The sequence below is a fragment of the Megalops cyprinoides genome, chromosome 24, assembly GCF_013368585.1.
Source record: "Megalops cyprinoides isolate fMegCyp1 chromosome 24, fMegCyp1.pri, whole genome shotgun sequence".
Lineage (NCBI taxonomy): Eukaryota > Metazoa > Chordata > Actinopteri > Elopiformes > Megalopidae > Megalops > Megalops cyprinoides.
In genome coordinates, this window is record NC_050606.1 from 11,803,626 (window position 1) to 11,818,712 (window position 15,087).

At 40.3% G+C, this 15,087-nt stretch overlaps 1 protein-coding gene across 1 annotated transcript in view; it reads left to right on the forward strand.

Moving 5' to 3' along the window:
* The window catches only part of asic1c (acid-sensing (proton-gated) ion channel 1c), an 84,410-nt gene that overhangs the window by 40,813 nt on the left and 28,510 nt on the right, over window positions 1-15,087 (forward strand). The window contains exons 2-3 of the mRNA XM_036519365.1: window positions 6,496-6,646; window positions 13,261-13,388. Of these exons, the coding sequence (XP_036375258.1) occupies window positions 6,496-6,646; window positions 13,261-13,388 (279 nt within the window). The remainder of the gene's footprint in view (window positions 1-6,495; window positions 6,647-13,260; window positions 13,389-15,087) is intronic.

The following is a 15,087-nucleotide window of genomic DNA, read 5'->3' on the forward strand; positions in this document are numbered from 1 at the left end:
TGTGCACAAGTGTGTTTGTGTGCATTTACACATGCGCAAGATTACACTTGCACTGGGTATTTTATTGGGTCATATAGCGGCTCAGATTACTCCACTTCCTATTAGTGTGTCACAATGACGGTTGTGAATATCAGACACATGCATCTGACAATGATTTTGCAACTCACCCATGAAAAAATCCTGATTACTCAGTGACAAATCAATTCCGTCTCCGTGAAATGAAATCACTTCTACATACACCTGAGACTTCAGTCTCTTGTCACCTTTCCATTTAATCTCCCAGTCAAAGCAGCTGGTCAGTGTCAGTTATGTACAAACGAGTAGGATTAAATAGGGCTCGTTAAGCAAATTTCTCCTTGCGCCTGCTGGTCCCTGTGTATCCCATCAGTCTGTAGCTGCAAGTATTGAAAGCAGAGTTGCTCATTAGAGGTGTCTGTGAGCTGCGAAAAAAAAAGATACATTAGCAAAGACTTGCTCAATATATAAGTCAAGTATTTACATGACAGATGATTCCAGACAACTGCTTAACGAACAGAAACTTAATACACAGAAATAAGTGGGCGAAATGCACAGCAACTGGGGCTCAGACCGAATATCTCAAAGGGTTTTGCTTTGAATCTTCTAGTAAGTGTACAAAAAAACTCTTCAATAAACCAGGATACATGGGGGAGCCTGGCAAATGTTAGCCAAATGAAGCTTTAACGCTTGCTTTGTTTGTTATTTGGCTTAAACACAGATTACCTATTCAAGCATTACAAAGACAAATGTTTGTGTAGTGTTGAAAGAAACGCTGCATTGTGGTTTCAGACAACTGTTTTTCACGGTCTTTTGTTAAAAGCAACACAGTTGAGAATTGAGCTGCCCTGCATATCAGTTTGAGCTGTTTATGAAATATAACAGCTGTATGAGAGATGTTAAGTACAGAAGGCTGCAGTTTTATACTTCGTCTAACTTGACAGAGACCTGCAAGCAGCATAGAGGGCATGTATGGCAGTAAAGCTAAAGGGTGCAGACTTTTTCGGCTTTCATATTTTTAACATGAAAATGGGAATGTGTGCAAATGAAATATTACTCAAAACCGAATAAATATAAAATTACACGTTGAATACGACTGTACAACTGTAATGTGCCTAAAAGGGAAAGATGAGAGCCACGTTTTAAAAGGAAGTATTAATTGTGTATAAGACTTACTCCTCAGAGTGATATGTTTTTCTTTCACTGAGTTTTTGACATCGCTTGCATTTGCAAGAGTGGTACTGTACATTAACCCAGAGGTGTAAGGCATCACCTTTTTCGATGGATTGTTCTGGAACATTCATGCTTATGTGGCAGTCTGAGACCAATGAATTGGAGAAAGCTTTGTCTCTTGCTGGACTCTTCCTCAGTATCAGGGACTGCTGAACTAATGTCAGAAAGCACAAAGAAAAAATATGAACAAATCTGCTTAAATTCATTACTCAACGTTAAGGGCAAATAGCATTGCGCTTATAGAAGACTGAACGTTAATTGATTAATGCGAGATAATTATGTGATACACAGTGGAAACATCTGCTTGCAGCAGTACAGTGCTACCATGGTTGTGATAGACTTATTCTAATTGCTTGTGAGTGCATTGAAATGAATTCAAGCTATGAGAGGCAATAGTTGGTTTAGTATTTGAGGTGGAATTAAGGATGTGCACAACCATGAAATGTTTATTGGATAATGTAATTCAAATTTAACAGAAACCAAAGCCATTTCTTGAAAGTGTCTTCATTGCATTAAAAACTATGCCCCTCTGTGCCATTTAAGAAAGAATTAAAACTTGTTCATAAGTGAATGGAATGAAATGTGTATATTACACATACACATATCACTTACTATGCCATACCAATATCCATCAGACAGACATGTTGAAAGTAAATTCCTAATTTTGTTGTTGGTTGTGCTGTAAATGCGAGGCACTCTTAAGAACAACGCTAATTTGCCCCGGGCTGTGCTACAGAAACTGTTAACTGTGAGGATGTGACGTGTCATGTAGAGTGGCGATGTCAACACAGTGAAGTGCTGTACAGCACAGGATATAGGCTACTCTACATACAGTGAATTTATTTCTCTAAGTCCACCCCACAATGCTTTGCTCCTCAGATGCTTTATATACAGTAGGGTAAATCAATGCATATATTTTCACAGACAATGCAAAAAAATTGCATGCTGTAGACATCTTTACCTCTGCAGCCCATTTTCAATAGTGGTTAAAACTGTAAGCTTAATTTCACCACCCAGTGAACACAACTCACTGTCTGTGGCTTTGCAGGTTCAAAATCCATTACATGGTGGCTTTAGACTAACCTGTTCTAAAGAGCTGGGAAGCACTGCTCTAGGAGATTGGGCATACTGCGTAGTGTGGGTTGATTGAGTGGAGACTGGTGCACTTTCATTATGTTCTCCAGGCCTAGAGCGCCGATGGCCATCTCATTTCCCATCATCCTCCATTTTGGGCATGCTGATCAGCAGGAGGACAAGTAATTTATGACTGTTTCCTTTCTCTCTCCCTACTTTTTGTTCTCACTTTGACTGGGAATATATTGTATTGGTGCAGACGTCTGATAAAATGTGTCAACTCCCCGGTAAGACTTTGAAGCTTAAATTATGTATGGCATTACTAAATCTTTTGGAATCACTACAGTACACAATGCCACTCACAAGTACTCACAAATATGGTCACAGCTGATGTAAACTGTCACCCCTTTAGGATTGCTTTTGCCTCAATACAGGTTTTGTTGCCAGTAGTGAAGAGCAGGCATGAGTATCTTTCTTTAATTAACATGCGATCTTTCCACGTGCCTCTGAAAAACTGTATGTGTCCTTGTATTAATGTGTGTCTTGCGCAGTCAACTCCCCATACTGCATACATGTTCTGTTGCATTGTATGCAAGTATTAACACTTTAACTCCACATTACTTACTCCATATGCAATGCACATTCTCTGGTTAAATGCATGACAATGCAAAATGCTTCCAAGCACATGCTGCTATCAGGAGAGGCCACTATGTCCACCTCAATGTGAGTCATTCACCGAGAGAGTGATCGGGGCTGCCTGTGTATCCCGAACTTTGTTTGAGGAAATCTGTTAAAATCACTAGAGAGCAAGGGCAGGAGAGGAGAACCGCTCAACAGTAACTGCCTTATTTATCTCAATAGTGCACAGTCACCCCTGTTTAGTTTAAACTTCACAAAGGCTCCATCGTTGTGTTGTATAATGGTACACAGCTGTGCATGCTCTCCAGCACTTAAAAAGAATTGATGAAACAATTAACCTGTTTTTAAGATTTTCCTTTTGTCCTCTTTTCTCTGAAAAGCAGCGCTGTTCCATTCCCTATCTTGTGTACCATTTCATGCGGAGTCTTTGCTTGTTAGTGCATTTCCGATTTAGAAGTCAAGGAAAATCTGAAGGGAAATAAAAAAAGCAAGTGGAAATGGTTAAGGTGGTCCCATTTGAGTGCGTTTCATGCATAAAGCCAATCAACTGCTACAATGCCATCACGCTATTGAAAGGAGCCGTTTGGCTATGTTGTTCCATTTTAGAAGTGTGATTTCTCTGAAACAGGAGGTTTCATTAGTGGGTGAAATCAGCAGTATGTGCTTTGCAAAATAATCACAGTTCTCCCTTTTTGATTAATCGATTATGCATTCCCTTCATCGACATAAAATGCTCATTTAAAATACCTTTGAAACCATAGAGTGGGAATGTTGTGCTATCTGAGATTCAAGCAGCACATTAGAGACCTTCTCCATAATTCAGTTAAGCCTGTTGTTCCACTTCAAAGTGTTCCCAAAGCACTGATTTCATAAACGGCTCTAGTATGCTAGGATTGTGACAGAGGATCCCATCTGAACAAAATGAAAAAGCAAACAGAAACCTGATTTTTCAGTTCTGTCATGTGGGTCAGGCTTGGAAAAACACATGTAAAGAAGTGATAAGTTTATTTTTGTTTTCTTCATTTTGTTATGGCTTTCGGGAACACTGAACGTTTTTGGGCATGGACTTGGATCCAGAAAGTTGCAAGTTTGAATCCTAGTTAGGCATCTGCCATTAAACCCTTGGAAAAATGCATTTATCCTGATGTAAAGCATATAGCTGCATGAATGGGTCATATTTCAAAAGTAGGCTGTACAAGCTGTCCCAGAATCAGAGCATTTGTATATGTCGTGAGCTCTGCAGGGTCATTAATGTGGTGCTCCAGACAGAATATGTGTGAAAATGATGTACGTTTTGTCGGTTTTTTGGTTCTCTCTTGTGTTGGGGGTTCCGCTTTTCACTCGCAGAGGGATGAGCACCGTATATAACAATGAAGTTAGCAGCGCATTAAATCAAATCTGTCACAGTGTTTAGGTGATTTAATCCCTTTTACTCGCCCGTGATCCGTCAGCCAGCTCAGCTGCCGTAGCTCATTCTCTGTATTAAATCGCGGGACCAGGAGGAGGCGCTGACATTAAACATTAATGGCCACCAGGGCCTGTCTCTCATCATCGGCAGCCTGGCTGCTGGAGGTAGCTACCCTTCGGTGGGATTGAGATTCTGAAAGCACAGCACAGGCCCGGGCCCAGCACCGGCCCACCCCCGCTGCGTGGACAGCTGCCGAAGCCAGCTGCCAGCGCGGCTGACCCCGTGACGCCGTCGTCAGGCTGAGCGTCTGATGAAGCTGGCCGGGGCGGAGCCCGCAGCTGGCACAGATGCCATAGCCCGGCTCTGTGACATTCGGGCCACTGGGCTGAAAAACAGTGGAGTAGAGAAGGGGGGGGGGGGCTTCCTGGGGTCCGGCGTCCTGCGATCCTCATTATGAGGAGTGGTTACTGTGAGAAGATAGGACTTTTTACAGGGAAATAGAAAGTATGTAAGAAACAGGAAATTCAGATGGCACAACGACCTCCTAGTCTGCTGCAGTGAGTAGTCACCTTTGTACGCAGATGAGCTTATTCCATTCAGTCCTCAGAAGAACTGCGTTGAATTTGTTCAGAATGTACTTTGAAGGTATTTTTTTCCACAAATGAACATATTTTTTAGATTTCAGGGGAAAAGGTGGAATTCACACATACAAATTTAAAGATGTCATACATTTTTCAAAGGTACTTTTTCACCGTACAGTATGTTACTGAGATAAATATCTCAAATAAATATCTGTGAATGTTGAAAATATGAGATCTGCAAGACCACCTCTACTGAAGATACTGTAAAGCAGGGGTTCTTACACCTTTCAACTCTGGAACCCCAATAAAATGTTCACTTCCCTGTCGCAACCTGTTACAGAATGAAAGAATATGATTTTAACACCATCTGTTTATTTCTGAGTGCCTGAAAGAAATTATTTCTGCTAATGACCTAAGCCATATTGCCAATGTAAGTTTAATTAAGTTAATATGTGCATTAAGGTTCTTTAGAGTGTAAAATATGAACTGGTCAAGTAGTTTTAATGGGTGAAAACAGTTTGCAGATAGAATACCAAGTAGCACATAGAGTAGAAAATAGAAATATTGTGTCAGATAGCTTGCTATTGCACAGGGGGGATGGCAGTTACTGAACAGCTGATATTTATGAATTACTGATTATTTATGCCCACTGTATATTCGCTCCACACGATGCTGTACAATCCTCTCTGAGACAAACTTAGGATAGGCTGTTGAAACATGTCTGAAGAGGAACCTGTAAAACTTACTTAATGAACTGAGATGTTAATCGCCACTGTTTGGTCTTATATCAGCATTAAAAGCATCTGTGGCTAATGCGTCTTGCTCGGCTGACACACTGCTCTCCATCCTGTTGAACAATGGGCCACTGCAGTGCTTTAAATCTATGTACCAAGCAGCACACAGACCCGGCAGAGGCAAATCAATTCTGCTGCCATCCCCGTCTCCCATTCATGGCTCGTTTCCCAGTGTATGGCTTTGGATTAACCAGTGCCTTGTGCTTAATGGAAGACCACAGGCATTACTGTAGGGAAGGTTGAAGCCGAATGGGATGTGGGAGATGGAATGACTGCTTACCATAGGGATTAGCGCTAATTTACAGAGGGTTGATTTGAATGATGCAGACCGGCCTTCTGTTTACCCATATTTTAAGTCCCAGCTGCACTTTCCTAATCAGATCACGTAAATAGTGTTGTCTTACAGATTGACCAGATAAAGGCGATTGCCGCCCCCCTCCTCCACTTTCTGCTATTGGCCAGAGGTTTGACATTAATTGTTGTTGACTTTCCTGAACTGAAATTTGTAATGGATCCTGTAAACTTGGGAAAACTGGCAGCAGGTCTTTTTACTGCCCATATACCCTCAGATTAAATTCAGAGGCACTTGCTAGAAGATGTTAACAAAGGGCAAACCATTCTCAGACAACAGGGAACAGCAACAGCAACAGATCTTTATTTTAAATCCATAGTCTGGTTTTTGGTTCATTTCCAATGCTTTTCTACTGACTGAAATGCTGACCGTAACACTTCTCTACTTTGTCTTGTCCAGATCTACACCCGATATGGAAAGTGCTACACCTTCAACTCTGGGCAGGATGGCAACCCCCTGCTGACCACCCTAAAGGGCGGCACGGGTAACGGGCTTGAAATCATGCTGGATATTCAGCAGGATGAGTACCTGCCAGTTTGGGGCGAGACAGGTGAGTACTGACACCCCCTTGAAAACCTCACAGTAACACATACCAAACTCCCTGCTCAATCCACACAATATCATATACACCCCCTCAAAACACACACAATTATACAGCCCCCCCCAAACCATACAATATCAAATAACCCCCCCCCCCCCCCCCAACAAATCATACAATAATATAAGCCCCCTCAAACCACACACTATCAAATTCACCCCTTCTAACCACACAGAATTTTAAATGTTCTTATAAATCACACACTCTCAAATACACCCCTTCAAACTGCACACAATTATATATTCCCCCCAAACCAAACACTATTAAATAAGCCCCCCCACACACCCTGTGACCACAAACTGTCAAATACCCCCCTCCACTCAATTAACACATACAATTCCAGCCAAAAAAAAGCCTCACATTACCACATACCCCCACTCCTCTTCCGATTCTCCACTCACACACTCACACCGAACCCATGCAGCATACTTTTTTCCTCCTCTCTGAGGAAACACACCAGCCCCTACCAAGAAATGTTCTGCTACACACTACGCTTCTCCTCCAGACAATTTGTCGAGGTTCAGCGCACCTCTGACAGCCAGGCCTTGCGCTCTGTGTTGAGATGAAGCCCAGAGACTCAGCCCTAACCTCAGCCCCCAGACCTCTCAGACCTGCTGAGGAGCTGCCGGTGTAGCGGCACCATTTATTTAACATGTTAGGGGCCAGGGTGCGCACTCACATTCCCAGTACAGCACTGAAGGGCTTAAAAAAACCGGTGGTTGATCTCATACAGACCCTAAAAGCAACGAGAGATTCCAACTGGCAACGTATTAGGCCTAAAAGCAAATTCCACTTAAGTACCATTGATAAGAATAACTCGCCCCATCCAGCAAATTCCCTTTTTACTGCACTGCAAGGAGTCGCACATCATTATAATGTCAATATTACAGGGTGATTTTTTTTTCCTCTTTTTTCTTTCTTTTTTTTCAAGTAGCCATCCTCGAGCGTCTTAATGAGCTGACAGCCTAATGCACAAAGCATCAGCGTCCTTTATTACGCTCCTCTCCAGAGGCCAGGGGTCAGAGGGCCGTTTGATTTAAGGGACTCTCTGCCTAATAGCCCAACATTAAGCTGTCTCTGTTAATGTAATATGTACGCTGCTACTCAGGACCCGCTAACATGCCTCTTTATTTACTCATTTATGCCTGGTTTGGGTATGATAAAAGGTTTAAGAAAACCAGTCCAATGTCTTGTGTTTAAATGATTCACTGAACCTTATCTTGCTTTCCTCCTGCTCTCCATCCAGCACGCTTGTTGTGCCGTGAGGGGAAAAGCTAAGAGGCTCCAACAGAAGTGACCCTGAAGACAAAGGGCAGCTCAGTTTTAATGGCACTTCTCCCAAAATTATGGAAGGCTCCTGCATATTAAAGCTGCTCAGTCATAATGAGTTTTAATGAGATAGTCTTTCTCAGAGCCATGGGGGATTTTAATTTTCCCCTTCATTGAGATGGGGAAGGGAGACGCGCCAGTGGTACAGGGTGGGAGTTCGGGGGGGGGGGAGGTCAAGGGAGGTGAGGGGAAGAATAAGAGCAACATGAAAGAGTAACGAAATGTGATAAAACAATAAGAGCAGAATGCTACAGAGATGCAAACGACAGCCGCCTTGGTTTTTTTCCAGCCTCTTAATGAGCCCTGATTAATCGATAGTTGACATACGTTGCCTGATTTATAATAAAACCAAACTCAAGAGTAAATGCTGAAGACGAACGGCCGCGCCTCGGTTCACATGCTCTGAAAGTGATTGGATCTACTCATACAGAAAAATAATTGGCTTACGCAATATACCAATTATAGGTGCCACATTCGTCGTAAGGTATTTTTTCTCTTCTCAGCGGCCACAGATAACTTTCATTAAAGCAGTTCACAATTTCACATGCATACTTATTATGAACGTGACTGATTTCTCAGTGCAAGTATAATAGGCGATTCATCTCTTGGAGAAATTAGCTGTATGGTTTTTCATCAATTTGTGTAATATGTAGGAATAATACAGAAAAAAGTATTTATATATTGTATAAAATAACTATAAAATTAATTATGTAGAGGTGTTAATAACTAATTAGGATGAAGAATTTAAAAAATGAATAACTTCTTTGGGGCTCATTTTGGATGGGAAGATTCAAGGAATTATGTTAAATCTGTATAACCTATATGAACCTTTCGCCAATCCACAGAACACATACTATATCCAGAAAGTCCAACCCAATAAAAAATAAAAGCACAGCAAAAGAGAGAACTTTAAAAATAAATTCATTCCTCCATTGACTGTAATATGCAGTATCATTGTTTCATGTTAGAAGAACTATCTGTGAAAAGGAAAGAAAATGCTTGATTGTTTTGCATTAATTGAATAATTTCATTAAGTGGATACTTAAAAAAAGTCTCTCATAGACATTTCTGCCCTGGGTCTGTCTGGAAATTCATTTTAAATGAATCAAGTATAAATCATTTAGCATTATACAATACTTGATCATGCAGGTCATGAATGAACTGAACTTTTAACTGACATCATCCTAAGAATACAGCCCAATAAGCTGAGCAGTTTTCTGGGGTAGTGGTATCTATCCTTTTTGTCTTATAATCAAAGCATTGAAATCACACTCACACCAGAAACTTGAGTCTGAAAATTTGACATTTATGAAACATGACTCTGCTTCAGAAACACGGATACGGGTGGTTGCAACAAGGCAGATTTGCTGTCCTACCACAAAAAGAGTTAAAACTCCAAAGACATCATCATCTGTCTTTCTGTACAAACTGACTGACTTCTCTCTCAGTTGGGGCTGCTTTGTGTCTGGCAGCTCTCTGCCCCTGCAGGCATTTAAAATGATGGTACAGAGCTAAAACTGAGGTATTAAAACTAGCAGTCTCTTCTCGTGAAGAGATGTGCACTGAAAGCTTACCACATGCTGTGTAAAGCAGATAGCTAACTGGCTACTCTAACAGAATACTGATTTTGTGTTCAATTTGAATCACATTAACACAGCAACAAATAGAGCTCACCAGCTGCTACGGTTGGGATAATAAACATGTTAATGATCACTTATAGATTTATGTTGCATTTATTTTTGTGTATAGAACATGCTAGCGTATGATTGGTCAAGGCATTTGATGTGTCTGAGCCAATCGGACTTAATTGGAGCCTGTGTGTAGTAAGGAAAAAATGATGAAGCCAAAATGGTGTTGTGTGCCAAAGCTTCGGTTAATGAGAGGATCCAGTAACTCTGTCAAGTCTAGTACAATCCCAAGAAATAGTGCACATTTCCTTGATAATATAACTTAAAGAGTTCTCTCGTTTTCCACATATTTCACATTGAGGCCATTGGCTTTTTCTATTCAACTTAAACTTAAAATCTCACTAAACCTAATATATCTTTCCAAGCAATGGAATCTTTCCTAATATATTTTCCCAACCAATATATTCTCAAAACAAAATTTTCAAAACCTGACACAACATTTGTCCATTACTGCCACATAAAGCATGAAGCTGGAAATACCATGTTTTTCAATTTCCTTATCTGGAGGAAGGTTGTGTTTGTTCATTCTACACCATCCATTACCCCAGTTGGTGTTTGTTCCTCATAGCAATCTTCACCCATTAGGTTTATTCACTGCTGATTTCATTTTAAAATAATTAACATTTTATCCTTAGTGTTGCTTTTATTATTCTGAAAACGTATCGTACATTGTAAGTAATCCTAGAAAAGGGCATCATTTAAATGCCATAACTGTGTTTTGAATAAGAATTTCTTCTCGATGTCGTAAAGGTCTGACCTGGTTTCTCATCTGTGAAATATATTTAAACACAAGAAAGGGACAATAAAACAGAGCCCTTTACAAATGCTTTATAAATGACACATTAGTCACACAGCAAGTGACAAACACAACATGTGGCAGATTGCAGAATGCTGTAGACAGCGACCCAAAAATTCAAGACAGACAGTGTTTATAGACTCTGGTAAATGCTCTATATGGCCTTACCAAGCATTTGAACCAATCACTTATCATGGTGTGTTGGTATGCAGAGCAAAGTATGTTGATGCAGGGAGTGATAAGCACACACTTAAATGGGGTTCATGAAGCTTCACCACTCAGAACTTCATGTTGGGTCTTTGGGAAAAAAAGTGCAACATCCCTTTTAAATAAATTTAAAGTTGGCTTGCCCCCCCCCCCCTTTTATTCATACCCCTGACTAAATATGATCAGTGTACATACTGAATTGATTGTTGTACTTTAATCTTAACATTATTCCATTAGTATATGATTAATGTAATACAATTTCAGATGCACAGATAGTGCCTGTTAAACTTAAAACATGAGAGTTTCATTTATTTACACATTTAGGTAATCCTTACAATCCTTAGAATCGGAAAGAACAAATCTATACGAATGTTCTGTTTATTAAAAGTTTTTGGGAGCTTTTGGAACTGTATAGAGGCATCCAAAGGCTTCCAGTTTTCCTGCCCTATGAAAGGAGGTGACACCGAGAAGAGATTCATCGGTAGCATACATTATCAGGGTTGGGGCCATTGGTCTCCACAAGTTGAAAGTCACAAGCTGAACTTATCACTTTCCATTGTAGTGTCCATTATGAAGTTAGCAGTAGGGGGGCAATCCTGTAAGGATGAGGATGCATATCTATCTTATCACCATGGACTATGAAACCAGTGGTTTGGGATGATAACTAATATCTTCAGGTTACAAAGTGCCAGAAAGAACCATTCAAAGATGCATGCATGAACGTTGCATTCATGGCTGGGTCATAAGGAAGAAGCCTCTTTTAAAAGCAAAGCCACAGAAGAGAGAACTTGAAGAAACCCTAGACAATTCTGCAAGAGATACGTTTCAACATAACTGATTTTGTGAAAAATGTTATTTTATTTGTGTAAAGCAAGTAAGATAAAAATATAACGCTTTTAAAGCATTTTAGGCAGAAAAACATTTATGAGCATTTCTTGTCACATCTTTATGTTCAGGGGTATGTATAAACATGGAGGGCACTGTGTCTATATTCTATGAAAAGCTCATGCAATAAAGAGACATAGTACGCACACACAGATATTAAACAGCTATTATTATTAAAGAGACTATAATGATTATTCTGAGAAAGTGAGCTTGGTATAAAATGATATTGGTGGGATTTTTAAGACACAGCCAATTTTAGGTGAGACACTTATTCTCTGTACTGTTGCTTCCATTTCCAGTAATGTTAATATTCCTGATCAATATTACACTTTGAAAACAGCAAGCAAGAGTCCCTGTATGGTCGTAATGTGCACAAATACATTTTAAAGCACTGCACTGGCAAAGATAAAGTAAGCTTTCATGAGTTCTGCTTCTGCTTAGTAAGACTGAGTGGTTCAAAACCTTTGTTTGAAAAGCCTAAATACATATTATGATCGATCCAGGCACCCTGATGCTTTGACAGCAGAAAAAGAGCTGGCGGCAATAGCAGAAGCAGGAGGCAATAACTGCTATTACCACTATACTACCACTGTTACCACTATTGCCACTATATTATCATCTAGCCAGCAATAATAATAGTAAAATATGACAATGATGATTATGATACTCACTGGAATTCTGTGATATGTTTATGTGGCCAATGTGCATATGTTCATGCATTTTTTGTTTCAGAATGGTATGCACTGTTGTGTTTTCAGTTTAGAAACTCGTGCAGTGCTACACATTAGCCCTGATGAGTCTGTAGACGGAAGTCACAGCCAAGTCACAGTGTACCAGGGGCACTCCTAGTGCACTCACACCATTTGCAGAAATCACTCTGTTTTGGTGGGTTGTTTTTTTCCAGTCAAGTGTGTTTCATAGAAATGAGTTGGTATGGATGAATGAAAAGTAATTTACTCTGTTAGAATGGAAAATCTCTCAAACCAAGGGCAGCAGTGTGTATAATTTGCATTGCTTTGTATCAATTACAATTCACATTTTCTAAAATCAAAAAAATAATAAGGTATCAGTGATTACCTAAATATCCTATTTAAAACATTTTTAGTATTGCATTTATAGCTGATACCTTTTTAATATAACTTGAAAAAATCATATGTTAAATGAAAGTACATTTCATTCATACAAATTTAATTGATTTTTGGGACTCATTACATTAGCACCAAGAAATGAACAAAACACGTGTCAGGTTTACCATTGTACTGAAATTACTGTTTTATGTAATCACACTTTAAAACCAAATGCAAGGAATCATGACACATAGCAAAAGAGGAAATCCTTGACTAATGTTGTGGTTATGCTGATGCTAAAATTTCTGTATTTTCTGTAAAGCAGAAACTAATTTTGCAGCCTGTGTTAGCAGGTTGTGCTGCTGAAAATAACTTGTAAGTCGCTTTGGATAAAAGCATCTGCCAAATGAATGAATGCAAATATAATGTACTAAGGCCCTCTGCATTTTTCACTAGTTCTTTCCTAGTGTTTTATTATTGTCATACCACGTACTGACCGACTACCCGCACACAGAACCTGGACCGTTAACGGGGCGGCGCGGAGCCGTTGCCAGGCAACCCGTCCTCACGTTCTCTGGCCTGCTGTGTCCACAGACGAGACATCCTACGAGGCAGGCATCAAGGTTCAGATCCACAGCCAGGACGAGCCGCCCTTCATAGACCAGCTGGGATTTGGTGTGGCTCCTGGCTTTCAGACTTTTGTTTCGTGTCAGCAACAACTGGTACTAAACGCACAGCCTCCCGTGCACTTCCCCGTCTCTCCCCCCAACCCCCGCACCCCCCACCCACCGACCCACCCACCCTCCACCCTCAACTTCCTGTTGTGTGTGTGTGCCCTCACAAAGCTCTGCCTCCTATCATCACCGCTGTTTCTCAGACCAGGGAGAGAACAGGTTTTCAGTAACACTCTATGTTAGGGTTGACACACAAGCTGCTAAGACCTTATTAGCGCTTCATTAGCAAGCTAAGGGGGAATTGGCAATTAGGTACTTATGTTTTTTTTTCCCCCCTACACATATCCGCACATTACTAGATATTTAAGGTTTTGCTTCCCACTGCTTAACACATTGTTAGGTATTAGTACCCCCTTTAAGAGGTCATTAGGAAAATGACAGGCAGGAAGAAGGTAATGTATTTGTACTCATGACTAAATGATGAGTAGTTCAGCAGGTATTGGAGTTCAGGAAATGTGTTTTATAACTGGTCTTTTTTACTAATGTGTTTATAATAGTGTGGAAGATAGTCAGAATGAGTTTAGTAGTACATTATTTGCCACAAATTAAGTGTCCCTCAAGTGTGTAAAGTGGTGCTTTCTTTATCTCTTATTTATAGCTTATAGCTTAAGCGGTCATGGCCATCAGGGCCAAATGAGTGCCTTGGATGTTTACCCTAAAATAAAGTGTTACTGATTTGTTTTCTTTCCCTACCATTTATTTTGCAGTCTCAAAGGAACTGTGCAGTGCAGTGCTGAAATTTTAAGCGAAAATCCATTGAATCCATAGTAGTTCCATTTGTTATGCGTTGAGAGCTGAAGAGGCACAGGTGGGATCCTATTAGGGCATGATGAGATGTTATTTTGGCTCCAACTACAGCAGCTGCTGTGTTTAGAAACAGTGTGGAGGTGTGGGAGCAAATGACACCTCAGCTGACCTAAGGAACCCACCTGCTATTGGGCTGATCATCTGCGTAAAGTGCTGTAACTGGTAATGGCGCTGGTTATGGTAAATATCTATAATTTGCATCAGCTTTTGCTCCTTCCACTGCACAGTTCCATTTTACGGTGAATATGTGTCAATGATTACAATCCATCTCTTTACACCTTTTGATGCCAAAGTTCGCTTGTGACTTGTTTAAATAGAAACTGTCTGTGCTGAATTTCAATCTTTTCACTGCCAGAAAACTACTTTTCTCTGAAGGTGAAATTTGGTCAGAGGACGTCAGTGATTTCTTTAAAAATTCCGTGTATTCCTAGATCATTCACTGTGGTCAAGGGGATTTCATTTGGGAGGTTTGTGATCTGGTACATCCTGATCTTAGTCCATATGTTTTAATCCATTACCAAGGCTAACCAGCATCTACAAAATATCCAGCTAAAATATCCTATGTGGGGTATGTGCATTTGTAAGAATCAGACTGAAAGGGCAGACAGGTGGTTCAATGCATAAGGTGCTCCCTTTGATCACAAACTGAGCTCTAAAGCACAGGTTCGATTCCTGCCATCTAGTATACAATTGACAATTCCAAAACAAGGTTTAAATAAAGGGGGAAAGCATTAAAAAAGGATAGTACTGGAAAAAAACTACTGGCTGTGTATAAAGATAATTCAGCAATGACAAGCCCAAGAAAAGAAAACTTGTACGTTCTTGACTACATGGCTGTTCATCTGTTCCTCAGCAAATTAACGTGGGTATGGAGGCATCT